The 16,039-nt window shown below is 31.4% G+C and overlaps 1 protein-coding gene across 3 annotated transcripts in view; it reads right to left on the reverse strand.

Annotated features, from left to right (window-relative positions):
- The window catches only part of tcf3a (transcription factor 3a), a 73,060-nt gene that overhangs the window by 36,629 nt on the left and 20,392 nt on the right, over nucleotides 1-16,039 (reverse strand). For all 3 annotated transcript variants that reach the window (XM_079819714.1, XM_079819715.1, XM_079819716.1), the window contains exons 4-8: nucleotides 7,611-7,681; nucleotides 6,111-6,171; nucleotides 4,151-4,182; nucleotides 3,914-4,034; nucleotides 1,737-1,795 (exon numbers count right to left, since the gene is read on the reverse strand). In XM_079819714.1, the coding sequence (XP_079675840.1) occupies nucleotides 1,737-1,795; nucleotides 3,914-4,034; nucleotides 4,151-4,182; nucleotides 6,111-6,171; nucleotides 7,611-7,681 (344 nt within the window). The remainder of the gene's footprint in view (nucleotides 1-1,736; nucleotides 1,796-3,913; nucleotides 4,035-4,150; nucleotides 4,183-6,110; nucleotides 6,172-7,610; nucleotides 7,682-16,039) is intronic.

Below are 16,039 nucleotides of genomic sequence, written 5' to 3' on the forward strand. Positions count from 1 at the left end.
ATTTTAAATTGTAAAAATATATTTTCTATATATATTTTCTGTATTTTTGATCAAATAAATGCAGGCTTGATGAGCATAAGAGACTTCTTCTAATAACAGTAAAGTTTCCAAACTGTTTTCCAGTACTGTACATGTCATTTTTTAATATTTTGTGAGTGAATTGAGTAAATATAGTGTCAAATATTACATTTAATATCCGCTACTATACATATATATCTCATATAATCACCATATTTTCCTGAAAATAAGTGCCTGACTAAGTCGCACCTGGTAAAAATTGCATTGAGAAATAAAATCATACATTCATAAATAATGTAAAATGGGTAAATGCATTGTTTTGCATGCGTGCTGTTTATTACATAACACAAGTTGCTTTGGAATAAAAGTCCCAGCATGCTTCAGACGATAAACATGACTGATAATACAGAAATGTGTATGTATCGGTGTGTTATTTCACTGAATGTCAAACTAAAGCCAAGCTTTAAATAGGAAATGTCCTGTAAACAGAGCACGCACCGCTGCCTCAGAGGAATCAGCAGATGAGCAGTTCGTCCATGCATGGATCTGCAAGGGCAGTGTGTGTGTGTGTGTGAGTGTGTGTGTGTGAGTGTGTGTGTGTGTGTGTGTGTGTGCACATGCAAGCATGAATGCACGACTGCATGCACAACAAATGCATCCATCAAAGGGGAAGAGAGTATCTGCAAACTCCCGTGGAGGAACTTTAGGTATGCATTAATATTTGCGATCTTTACGTGTATCGGCCGATATAAGGCTGCTGCGTTCGCCGATATTTTTTCCCCTGCATTATTTACAGACAGGCGTCCACAGGGCAGCTCTCACCGTCTTCAGACTCTCTTGCGCATATTAATCAAAATCAATTGAGAATTGACACGATGGTAAAAGTTCGAAAGACTGAAGTTTCACGTGGAGCATTGGGAGATTTTTTCCTGAATTGCCGCTAGTGTTGCTCTACAAGAGATTCAGTGAAGTGCACCTACACTCTAAAAAATGCTGGGTTAAAAATAACCCAAGTTGGGTTGAAAATTTACTAATCCAGCAATTGGGTTGTTTTAACCCAGTGATTGGGTTGTTTTAAGCAAACATTTAACCCAACCGCTGGGTCAAAACAACCCAATTGCTGGGTTAGTCCATATTCAACCTAACTTGGGTTATTTTTAACCCAGAATGTTTTAGAGTGTAACCATTAAATGACTAGGTTGTAAATAGTTTTAAATGAAGTATAGTACAGTCAGTGTGCACTTGCTTGTTGATACTGTGTGCAATAGTGTAATTATTTTATTTATGCTTAAATATTTATTTTCACAATTTATTTTCACCATTGAACTTTTTTTTCTTCTTGTTCTACCTCACCTGTTTTTACTATTTGTTAAATATTGTTTTTTTAAGTTCAATAAATGTTCCTTTTTTTAAATTGTACATTTTCAAATTGTTATCGTCATGATCATTGTGTCATTTTTATGATGTAAATTGAGGGAGCAAAAGCAGTATCGGCGCCAAATATCGGCTCTAGAAAATCGCAGCCCGTATCGCTCATGAAAAAAAAATCGGTATCGGCACTAAAAAATCCATATCGGTCGATCCCTAGTATGCATGCGAGTGATATGCGCCCTACAGGAAGTGCGTGTGTGTGTGTGTGTGTGTGTTTTGGGTCAGATTGACGGCACATGGCGTGATAATCTGGGCTCAGACACTAATGAGGCCACGTCGACACTCACCGAAGAAATGGACGTGGGCAATCCATGAGGAACTTTCCGGATCTTTTTGGGCACCGAATCTGAAACGAAAGCATTATTAGAAGAGACTGATGAAGGTGAACACACTCTCATAACCGACTCCACGAAACCATAATGCATAAGGGAAAATGTCACAAAATATACCACTTGAATGTTTCATGACCCAGCACTAGGGCTGCAAGATATCAAAATAACATAATATTGCAATTTCGTTGAACACATGAGCTGCATGCATGTAAATAATCACAGTGCCGCGCTTCATTCTGAAACCAGCAGCGCATATGTGTACACACACACAATAATAATAATAATGTGTTGAAACTGCCGGTTATGGTAAGGGGCGGGGCATTTCCCTGCTTGACCAATCACGACACACTGCTCTCCAGGCTACCAATCAGAGCACTGTGTTTATCAGAAGGCGGGGCTTCATAGAGACAGCGTTACTGAATAACAGAATCCAGTGATTAATAAGCATATTTACTGTATAATGTTGCGCAACTTGGCAAAATTAATGAATGAATAAATCAAAAGTAGGGATCAAATAGCGATATGGACTATATGTATATAATTATCATATTTATTGGCTCACATCAAAATAAAAGATGGTTTGCCTTTTGATAATAAAGAAATTAATACGTAAATATTATAATTGTATATTTACAGGAATATAAAATATTTTTTTTTACTTTATACATTTCTTTTCTTTTATATATTTTTATTTTACAGTATAATAGCATAATAAAAAGATATTATTTTGTTTAAAACATACATTTAACAATAATAATAATCAATAACAATTTATAATAATTATTATATTATTAAAATAGTATTTTAACAATATACTTTGTTTAAAACGTATATTTTAATAAAAATAACCACAATAAAATCATTATAATTATATTATTATTATAATAGTATTATAACAATATATTTTGTTTAAAATATGCATTTAATAATAATAATAATAATAAATAAAATAATTATATTATTATTAAAATAGTATTTTAACAATAAATTGTTTAAAATGTATATTTTAATAATAATAATAAACAATAAAATCATTAGAATTTTTTATTTTACAGTACAATAGTATTATAATACATTATTTTGTTTAAAATATATATTTTAATTATAACTATTATACTATTAAAGTATTATATATTATTTTAACAATGACTTATTTCTTATTTTATTGTGATTAGTATTATCAAAATATACATTAAATAATAAATAACAATTATAATTATTATATTATTAAAATATTATTTTAACAATTTATTGTGTTTAAAATATATATTTTAATAATAAATCACAATAAAATCAGTATAGTCATTATATTATAAAAGTATCATAATACATTATTTAGTTTAAAATATATACTTTAATTATAACGATTATACTATAAAAGTATTATATATTATTTGAACAATTATGACTTATTTTTTTGTGATTAGCATTATCAAAATATACATTAAATAATAAATAACAATTATAATTATTAAAATATTATTTTAACAATTTATTGTGTTTAAAATATACATTTTAATAATAACAAATCACAATAAAATCAGTATAGTCATTATATTATAATATATATTTTGAACTAAATAATGTATTATAATACTATTATAATTATAACTATTATACTATAAAAGCATTATATATTATTTTAACAATTATGACTTATTTTTTTGTGATTAGTATTATCAAAATATACATTAAATAATAAATAACAATTATAATTATTATATTATTAAAATATTATTTTAACAATATATTGTGTTTAAAATATATTTTTGAATAATAATAAAATCACAATCAAATCAGCATAGTCATCATAATATATATTTTTGTTTAAAATATATATTTAATAACAATAAAATAATTACACTATAATTAAAATGGTATTATTTTATAGTCATATTGAATTTGGCAAAAAGCGGAAAGATTTTTTAACTGTTCTCTTTATGGTTCCTGGGAAAGGTTGGAGTTCTTATAAAGAGAAAACACAAATATGAGCCCAAATGGTTCATCCCCGATGAGCTTTGATAAGGCAATCGGTTTTACACCATAACACAGTTTAGCGGTCAATATCCGACTAGGGTTTCCAGCCAATCAGAAGCCAGCGTGTGTGTGACCCCTGACCCCTGCGCGCTCACCGATGTTGGACTCGGCCGGCCTCCGGCGATGAGGGCTGTAGAACTGAGACGAGACTTTCATGCCCGGCGGGGAAAGCCCATCGGACCCTGGGATGCTAATGTCCCCTGGCAAGAGCTGCGGCTGAACACAAACAACAGATCCATGAGGACAATCCCACAAAACTGATACACATCCTCATCTCAGCAGACTGTGTGTGTGTGTGTGTGTGTGTGTGTGTGTGTGTGTGTGTTCATTACCTGTGTGACGGGGTAGCCTCTTTCAGATTTACCTGCAAAACACAGCAGAAACGGTCACATGATCACATGATTACTAACTACACATGATTTTTGTTGTTGTTTTGATTTTTTTGGGCTAACTATATCAAAAATAATATGCAACCCAAATATTGCAACTCATTGAATTTCAATAATAAAGTAACATTACAACAATTTAATGAATTAAACTCCCGCCTCTTAATTAAATTAAAAAAATAAATTAAATACAATTAAATTATTTTTCCATGCATACACACACACACACACACACACACACACACACACACACACACACACTTTTTTAGAGCATTAAAACGACTTTATATAAATATAAAAACAATAAAGTTGTTTTAATGCATTAAAAAAATATTATTTAAATTATATTTATTTTATATATTTATTATTTATTATAAATATATAATATTATTATCTATTTATTAGTTATTATTTAAATATAATTTCCATCCATACAATCCAATTTAATAAAATTATAAATGGGACAAAAGTAAAAATGTTATTTAAAAAAATTAAAATGAATAATATATATAAATAATATCATATATAATATACAATTACGTACTTGAAAAGCTTTATATTTCTTTTATATAAAAGAGGCAATATTGCAGATATAAAAATATATATAATTTAAAAATAATATGTTATATACATTTATATAAATATTTTAATATAATTAAAGTCTTTAATGCATTAACTTTACATTTTAACATTAAACGATTTAATGTAATATAATTACATTTAAAAATTAAAATAACATGCACACACAGACACACACTTTTTTAAAGCATTAAAACGTCTTTATATAAATATAAAAACAATAAAGTCGTTTTAATGCATTAAAAAATTATCAAATGAAATGTTTTACATTTTTACATACGTGTAATTGTAAATAATAATAAATATTGTTATTATTTAAATATAATTTCCATCCATCCAATCCAATTTAATATTATAAATGGAAAAAAGTTAAAATTTAATAAATTATAAAAAATAAATGATTAATATATATAAATAAATAATATCGTATATAATATACAATTACATACTTGAAAATCTTTATATTTCTTTTATATAAAAGAGGCAATATTGCAGATATAAAAAAAATGATAATTTAAAAATATTATATACATTTATATAAATATTTTAACATGATTAAAGTCATTTTAATGCATTAACTTTACATTTTAACATTAAAAGGATTTAATGTAATTACATGCGCACACACACATAAAATAAATAATTAAAATATAAACAAATTTATTTTTAAAATGAATTACATATTATATACCCTATCTAACCCTAACCAAGCATGTAGATAAAAAACGGATACTCCGTTAATTGTGTTAAATATTTTTAAAGCGTTAAACTGAAAAAATAAATCACCCGCGTTAATTTGCCCAGCACTAATATTAATATATATATATATATATATATATATATATAATAAAATGCTGTCTCTAAAACAGAACTGAAGCTGTGCTACTAGTAAACAAACCCTACAGCGAATCATTAAATATGTAACGCGCGCGCGCGCTGTGTGTGTGTGTGTGTGTGTGTGTGTGTGTGTGTGTGTGTGTGTGTCTGTGTGTGTGTGTGTGTGTGTGTGTGTGTTTTCTGCAGTGACTGATGGCGCGAGGGTCTCTGGACTCCATCTGTCTGCGTGTGACCTCGACGGGCTGAGGTGCGCCGGTTATGGGTTTAAGACCAGGCACAAACAACAAATTGTCCCATTATAAATGCCTAAGTGGTAATTAGTTAAAAAGCCCCCACCCTTCCCAGCCCAGGGCGGATTAACCCCCCACAGGACAATCCCTGCGTGACCCAAGCCCAGCTCAGGACACACTTCAGGCGGATCTGCCCTGAGTCTCCACAACATCACAAAAATACACTTCAGAAAATTGCTGTGTGAAATTGTGCCACTTACCGTCAATCTCCAAGTTGTACATGCCGTCGTGTTCGGGGTAGTGATGTCCGTCTCCATACAGCTGATACACACACACACACACACACACACACACACACACAGCACACAGCACTGATGATCATCACAACTTACACCGGCAAATATCAATGACTGAACTATATAACATTATGAGCTTAACACTTTATCAACCTGCAGCATTTACTGGCACTTAAGTTAGATTTTAAGTAAAAAATCTAAATAATAACTTAATCAAATACAAAACAATTCACATACACACACACGCATATAATTAAATTTATTTGAATTTAAAAATAAATTTTTTTATATATTTTTCCCACCAATTAAATAAAAATATAAATGGTGTGTATATATTTATATATAATTTTTTTTTAAAATATATTTTTTAAATATCTGCAAAATTCCCCGTTTTATATATAAATTAAATATAAAGACTTTCTAGTATGTAATTATATATTTATTTTCTCAATGCATTTTTTTGTTCATTTACAATTTTATTTTTTGCAATAAATTATGCATAATTTTTTTCAATACATTTTTATTTTTTTTCCAATGCATTATTTATTTATTTAAATTTTTTCCCCAATGCATTTTATTCATTTATTTATTTTTCAAGGCATTTTATTTAAAACATTTTCAATGCATTTTTTTCCAATAGATTTCTTTGTCAATACATTTTATTTTTTTCATTTTTTTCAATAAATTGTATAAATTTTTTTCCCAATTAATTTTCCCCCCAATACATTTTATTTAACAAATTTTCAATGCATTTTAATTTTTTTTCAATGCATTTTATTTTTTTCCCCCCAATATTTTTTTTTTTTTATCCCCCCCCCAAATAATTTTTTTAATAATTTTTTTCTTCCAATCCATATTATTTATTTATTTTCAATACATTTTATTTATTTTTTCCAATACATTATTTATTATTATTTTTTACACAATGCATTTTATTTATTTTCATTTATCATTTTATTTGGATGATGGATAATATAAATGTACTGTATGTCATTTTATTATTTTATTTTCTTCCGAGAGAAAACGGTCATGAATAATGTCCCTCAACTAACATTACAGATGGAAGACAGAATTGATGAAACCAGAAGCATCTGCGAGATAATGAGCAAAATAGGGCAAGGGCCGTCTCCTTCACACACGCGTCTCACATTCACGCGGCCCGACAGGTGAGACATCAGCGCTAGCCAGGTCAGATAAACACGAGGATCACCAACAACGGTCAGCTAATCTCACACACTGACCGACTGACCCACAAACACATCTACAGAGCTTACGATCTAAAGATACACGACAAACAAACCATCGCCAGTCAAAACAGGAGACGTCTTAAAGTGGGCCACATATCTGCTCCGGCCGCGTTAGTTTCCTTTAGGGATTAGGATCTAAGCATGAGCAGACACCGGAGATGGTGTGTGTGTGTGTGTGTGTGTGTGTGTGTGTGTGTGTGTGTGTGTGTGTTCGTACCCGTGCGCCGAACGAGGGACTGTTCGCTTCTCCTGGACCCCAAGAGCCCGGGCCACTTCTTTCATCTAAACCTGAAACACAAACAAACAGGCGTGTTAAGAAATAAATATGCAATAACTGCTTTTACATTATGGCCAATAATCAATTTGACATTAGGAATCTAGACTGCTTTATCTACACAAGCATAATTAAGTCTTTTTAGCTCATCAAAGCTACATAAATTTGATCAAAAACACAGTAAAAAATGGTGAAATATTATTCCAAATGTAAAGCAGCTGTTCTCTATGTAAATATAACTCCAGTCTTCAGTGTCACATGATCCTTCAGAAATCACTCTCATATGAGGATCTGATGCTCTAAACATTTATATGATTATTATTAACGTTGAAAACAGTTGCGCCTCTTCATAATTTTGTGGAAACTGTGATCGCAAGTTTTATAGATACTGTATTTTTTTATAAAATTAATATAGTAAATGCATCAAAACAATGCACAGTAAAAAAAGACAATCATTTAGCACTTTTGAATCACAGAAGAGCGTTGAGTTAGAAATATGGGAATTGAAATGTAAAAATAGGAAGATTATCATCAATATTGGCTAATATATATCCAACACTGACCAATATACGCTACAATAAATAAATGCATAATAAACAAATGCATAAATACATGCGTAAATACATATAGTGCATAAAAAACAAATGCATAAATACATGCGTAAATACATATAGTGCATAATAAACAAATGCATAAATACATGCGTAAATACATATAGTGCATAATAAACAAATGCATAAATACATGCGTAAATACATATAGTGCATAATAAACAAATGCATAAATACATGCGTAAATACATATAGTGCATAAAAAACAAAGTCATAACTAAATGCATAAGTAAAAAAAATATATGTATAAATAGATAAATGCATAAATGCAAAAATAAATGCGTAAATACATAAATTAATGCATATATAAATAGATAAACCCGTAAAAATGATAAATGCATAAATAAAACCTGCATTAGAAAAGAGCGTTCAGTTAGAAATATGGGTTTTGAAATGTAAAAATAGGAAGATTATCATCAATATTGGCTCATAAATATCCAACACTGAACAATATATGCTACAATAAATCAATGCATAAATACATATCATTAATTTTAAAATAACGAAGTCATAACTAAATTCACTCATAGATAAATGTACAAATAAATGTGCAAATAAATAAAAGCATAAATATATTAAATTAAAAAAAGTCATACATAAATGCATGAATAAAACATTTAAGATTCAAGATTCTTGAATCTTGAATAAATGTACAAATAAATGTGCAAATAAATAAAAGCATAAATATATTAAATTCAAAAAAGTCATACATAAATGCATGAATAAAACCTGCATTAGAAAAGTGTTCAGTTAGAAATATGGGAATCAAAATGTAAAAATAGGAAGATTATCATCAATATTGGCTAATATATATCCAACACTGACCAATATATGCTACAATTAATAAATGCATAAATAAAACAAATTAATAAATAAATGCTTAAATACAAATAATGTATATAAAATAAAGTCATAACTAAATGCATTAATGCATTCATAGATAAATGTACAAATAAATGCATAAACAACTTTTAGATCAAATAAATGTATAAACAGATAAATGCATAAATGCATAAATAAATGCGTAAATGAATGCATGTATAAATAGATAAACCTGTAAAAATGATAAATGCATAAATAAAACCTGCATTAGAAAAGAGCGTTCGGTTAGAAATATGGGAATCAAAATGTAAAAATAGGAAGATTATCATCAATATTGGGTAATATATATCTCTATATGCTACAATTAATAAATGGACAAATATATAAATGCATAAATACATAAACTCAAAAAAGTCATACATAAATGCATAAATAAAACGAGCCATAGAAAAGAGTGTTGTGTTAGAAATGTGTGTATTTTTAAAGCTTTAATCCGTCAGTGGTTTCCTGACCGACTAGTGGACTAAGAGATCAGCAGAAGCTGTAGCGGATCTCAGGTTTACACACCAGTGTCTAAGCCTCTTTCACAAAGAGATGCTCCTTCACACCACGAGCGGTGCATTATCAGGTCAGGCAATGACCCGACCCAACCGCGTGTGTGTGTGTGTGTGTGTGTGATCTGAGCCATCGACCAAACCGCAAAGGTTTCAAAACCACTAAATGTCATCGAATATTTGCGCTGGAACTCAAAGCACAAAGGCTGGAAAGACACAGCGAACGGAAGATTTTTAAAGATTGATGGTGCAGAAATTTCCCGAAACCGCCCCCCCGTCTGCGCCTTAACGCTCGCAAACATCTCTGGAGAGAAGAAGCTTAATTGTGTGCTGATTTGCATAATTGTGCATATTAATGAGGTCTCTGCTTATGAATATGCATTTTTTGTTTTGTTGTCTAATTAAAAAGAGGGAAGGGGGGGGTGATCATGACAGAGCCGGCGATGGAGCGGAACAGAAGTACGGCGGACGAGTGAATTACGACTTTAGAGACACGGGTGTGTGTGTGTGTGTGTGTGTGTGTGTGAGGGGGGGTCCACAGGCTTGTGTCAGCAAATTCAATAAAACGACAAGGGACAACACAACAGCACACACAGTCGAGTACACACACCACTGACGGAGCAGAACCAGCAAAACAGGAAGAGTTACTCAAGCACTGCTGCAGACGGGCCGCTCACACACAATGAGGACGGAAAGTTCATTACGAGCCGCACATTTATCCAAACACTCAACAATAACGCCACTTCCTGTCGCCGGAGGATGAGCATCTACAGGACCTAGTGCACTCCCTACTGAGACGACATCCGCTGAGTGAGCTCATGGTTAAAAATACTAAACACTACAAATAGTACAACACACTAAACACACTGTACATTATAATTAAAAGTATGATGGATCATTATTTGGAGATCTGCTGAAGATTAAATCAAGTGTGTAATAAATTATAAGTGAAATAGATGAAGATTAGCTTCAAGTGAACACTTTTAAGGTCAATTGAAGGGTAAAAATAGGAAGATTATCATCAATATTGGCATATATATATATATGCCAATATATGCTACAATACAGGGAGTGCAGAATTATTAGGCACGTTGATTTTCTGATCATATTTTTTTTCCAGGCACATTTGACCAATTCCACACCACAGTAATCCTAATAACTACTATTGATTTAGTATTTAATAATGTATAAGTGATATATAATTGTTCATGAAGGCTGGAAATGAAAATCACCTTATATTCAGGTGTGCAGAATTATTAGGCATGTTTTCTTTTACAGATAAATTGAGCCAAAAAAGAGATTTAACTCAGACTGAAAAGTCAAAAAGTATTAAATGCCCATGAGAAGGATGCAATACTAATGCAGTACTAGACATTGCAGTTAAGGCGTGACCATTGGACAGTGAAATGCTCGTTGGGTCAGCAGGATCTGACAAAAACATGTGGTGAAGAAAAGACACCTGTTAACTGCAAAAGAATTAAGAATTAAGGTGAAGAATCAAGGGTGAAACCATCAGGAACCCTTTAGTCTCCAGCGCCACCATTTTCCAGAGCTGAACCTACCTGGAGTCTCCAGAAGTGCAGGTGTCAGGATCTCAGAGACTTCAGTTAGGTAAAGAATCCTAAAAAATGACCCCCACTAGATAAGAATCACAAGCTGAAGTGTTGTAAAATACATGAAGAAGGTTTTTTTATAGGCTTTATAGGTTGAGAGTGACTCTTGAAGGACCAGCACCACATCCTCTAGTACCACTGTTTGAAGAATTCATCTTCCAGAATCTGGCAGTACGTTTTGGGAGTTCATTTTTAGTCCATCTCTGCAAAACGGACTTCAGGATGGACTAAAATGAACTCCCAAAACGTACTGCCAGATTCTGGAAGATGAATTCTGGAACATGCCTAATAATTCTGCACACCTGAATATAAGGTGATTTTCATTTCCAGCCTTCATGAACAATTATATATCACTTATACATTATTAAATACTAAATCAATAGTAGTTATTAGGATTACTGTGGTTTGGAATTGGTCAAATGTGCCTGGAAAAAAAATATGATCAGAAAATCAACGAGCCTAATAATTCTGCACTCCCTGTATATAAATGCATACATCAATGCATAAATTCATAAATAAATGCATAATTGCATAAGTGTGTAAATAAATAAATGTGTAAATGTATAAAACAAAGATAAATGCATACATAGATAAATACAAATAAACAAATGCATTAATAAACGTGTAAATGCATGTATAAATAAATTTATAGTCATAACTAAATGCATAAATGTATTAAAGGGTTAGTTCACCCAAAAATGAAAATTCTGTCAGTAATTACTCACCCTCATGTTGTTCCAACCATGTAAGACCTTCGTTCATCTTCGGAACATAATTCAGTATATTTTTGATGAAATCTGAGAGCTGTCTCACTCCTCCATAGGCTTTCAGAGGGAATGAAACTTGATGGCCCAGAATAGTAAGTAAAAACGTCATTTAAGGAGTCCAAATGACTACAGTGGCTCTGTATTAAGTCTATCATGCGACGAAAATACTTTTTGAGTGGAAAAAACAACAAAAATAACGACTTTATCCCACTATCATTGTTGTTCAATTTGAGCCTCTGACGAGAGTTCGCGGGAGTGCCATGACGCATGCGCGAGAACTGAGATATTCTGGGCCATCAAGTTTCATTCCCTCTGAAAGCCTATGGAGGAGTGAGACAGCTCTCAGATTTCATCAAAAATATACTAAATTATGTTCCGAAGATGAACGAAGGTCTTACATGGTTGGAACAACATGAGGGTGAGTAATTAGTGACAGAATTTTCATTTTTGGGTGAACTAACCCTTTAATACATAAATTATTAAATAAAAAAAATGCATAAAAATGAATTAAAAAATAAATGTCTATAACAAATAAATAAATAAGTGTATACAAAAATATATAAAGTCATACATAAATGCATTAATAAATAAATAGATGAATGCATAAATTAATGCGCAAGTCCATAAATAAATAATAAATAAATGCATTAATAAATGCGTAAATACAAAATGCATGAGTAAAAAAAAAAAATGCATGCACAAATTAATAAATGGATAAATGCATAAGTGTGTAAATAAATAAATGCATAAATGTATAAAACGTATAAATAGATAAATGAATAAATAAATGCATTAATAGATAAATACATTAATGCAAATAAGCAAATGCATAAATATATAGAGTAGATAGATAAATAAAAAATAAATGTGTATAACAAATAAATAAATGCACAAATAAGTCCATAAATATATAAATAAAGTAATACATAGATGCATTAATGTGGAATAAATGTATAAATAAATAAAAAGTGCATAAATAAAAATGTATGCAAAAATAAATGCGTGAATACATAAATGTATAAATAGATAAATGCATTAATAAAAAAAATGCATAAAAATGCATGAATAAAAAAACAAAACAATGCATGAATGAATGCACAAATAGATGCGTAAATGTATAAATAAACTCAAATAAAGTAATACAAAATACATAAATGTATAAAAAGATAAATGCATTAATAAACAGGCAGCTCACTAGGAAGGTACTTGGTGATATCAGACACAAACAAACGAGTTATTATACGTTAATGAAACATTATGAGTTGTTTTTTAGAATAACGTGAAGCGATGAGAGCAGGACTGAGCATGGTCAAAGCTGGACGTGTGGGCCGTTTGAGGGCCAGGGGAAGTGAGATGTGTGTTCCCAGCCAGCCGTGGCGGGTGGGGAAGAGAGACAGAGATGAAAGACAGCTAATACTGTGAAATACTGTGAGAAACAACAGGAGGGTGATGACATATCAGCACAGTATGAAAAAAAACTCAAAAATAGAGGTGATCCATATTCATAAGCGCACCGAACATTCACTCCAATTAACGGAGCTGATTAGTGGGAGGAAAAGTGAGAAACTCATTGAGAAAAAGCCAGACGGCCATAAAAATCTCTTCACTTTAGCAGCGCACGGCTGAAGTTATGAGACATTCCCTCCGCACCTGAATAAACAAAACTTTGCTCCGCAGGCCCAATAAAAGCGTCTGCTCCGTGTTTGAGCGTCTGATCCGATCGGCCTCCGACCTCTCCGGATCACGACCACGCAAACAGGTGAGACACACGCCTCACACACACACACACACTGCACCACACCAGCACATCCAGCAGATCAGCGTACTGGGAGATGTGCTGGATCTGAGCAGCTGGGAAGCTTTAAAACACTCCTGAAGGACTTCACAGGCATGATGGGGAACCGTCTGCTGAAGAGTTTAAAATGGCGATTTCTTTCACTCGGAGGAACCGTCACTTTAACCAAACCATGTGCAAAGTGTTTGAGTGAATCAACACACACACACACACACACACACACACACACACACACACACACACACACACACACAAACTGGTGGAAAACACCAAACAAGATGTGTAAAAGAACACAGTTCGTTTCATTTATGCAATGCAGAAAACAAACACGGATGTGACGGAATTTGGCAATTTAATTACATTTTTAAAAAAGTTGTTAAGGTTTTATGCATTCATTTGATTGGCAACATCTTTGATCATATTTTATAACAGTATTTAATCATAAAACACAGAACCCAGAAAAATTTCATCTTTTCAAATGATCAATCAAATCAATAAATTATTACAATTATGATTAAATAGATTTATTTCTAAATTATTTCATTAAAGCATTAGAAGATATTAAGAAAAAATTAACACATTTACATTTCAAAGGGCACTATTATCATTAAAATCAATAAATTATATTTAAATATATTTAATTATAAAATTATATTTAATTACAACTTTTTTTTAAAGATCCAGAAAAATGAACACACCGAATTTAATAAATTAAACATTTCAAAGGGCACTGTTATCCTTCAAATAAAATATTTAATTATAAAATAATATTTATAAATAATTTAATAGATTAAAAAGCATTAAAAAAAGGATCCAGAAAATATAAAATGGAAAACTCGTCATAATTTAAATAATTTTTAAATAAAAACAAATCAAAAGAAAAAAGAAAAAAAATCTGAAAAAAAGTTATTCCAAAGGGCACTATTATCATTAAAATAAATTATAATTGAATATATTTAATTATAAAATTAAAAATTATATTTAAATTACAGCATTAAAAAAAGAGCCAGAAAAGTTAAAAATACAGAATTTCTGAAATTTTAAAATGGAAAACTCGTCATAAAAATGTAAATATTTTTTTAATAAAAACAAATCAAAATAAAACTACAAAAAAAAATATATTTTCTGAAAAATTAAACATTTCAAAGGGAACTATTATCATTAAAATGAATACATTATGTATTATTAAACGTATAATTAAATATAATTAAATAAAAATACATTTAATTAAAAATCTTTAAAAAAGGATCCACTAAAACGTAAATATTTTTTAAATAAAAAATAAATAAAACACTTAAAAAAGGAATAATATTTGACTTGTTTACCTGTATGTGAACATACACATGCAAATGTTAAATTGACAAAACATCCCTAGACTATAATGACTAATAAATATTGTACTTCAATAATTTAAAGCATGTAAAGAGCCAGACAGAGACGTCCACAAATCAGCAAACGAACCGAATCAACAGCTTTATGATACAGAAACACTACTAAAACATCTTCCTAAAAGTAAGTATATTAGTGCACATCTAGATATTGTGCATCACTAAGAGCAGGTTGTCCTCCGTTTATGAGCGGATGAATCACGCGTGTCATCCTGAGCTCCGCTCTACCTGCCCGTACAGACACGCTAATTACACGCCATACACATGACGGCGTTCCAGGCCTGAGGGGATCGTGAGCGAGTCGTGAGCTCGCGGAGTGACTCAGGGCACACACACACACACACACACACAGCAGAGCTATAATTATGAGGAGAGAAACGCTGAGCGAGTCACACTTGAGTCATGGACTACGAGGGTCCCAGACACACAAACACAGGAAAACATGTTCAACAGGACTGGATCCATCCCTCGTTCTCACTGTGTGTGACTCACACACTTATCATGGCTTATTTTCATTCAGCCTACATATCAAAAGCATTACTAGGGTATAATATCATCTGTTTGTTTAGGGATGGGCGCTATATTGAGTATTTACTAGGGGTAACAGTCGCACCAAACCATTGTGTACTGAATGCAATCTTTAACAGTCGGCTTGTCTTACACGCAGAACACACTTCAATCCGAGTTCCCACACGAACCGGTGACTTTATAACCGGTTTGGTCCAGTTTTTCGGACTTTTCAATTTGGCCCGAATCAAAATGACAGGTGTGAAACCTCCCCGGACCAAACAGACGAAAAGAGGAAGTCTCGGTTCGGATCAA

The sequence above is a fragment of the Gobio gobio genome (genome assembly GCF_949357685.1).
Source record: "Gobio gobio genome assembly, chromosome: 6".
Lineage (NCBI taxonomy): Eukaryota > Metazoa > Chordata > Actinopteri > Cypriniformes > Gobionidae > Gobio > Gobio gobio.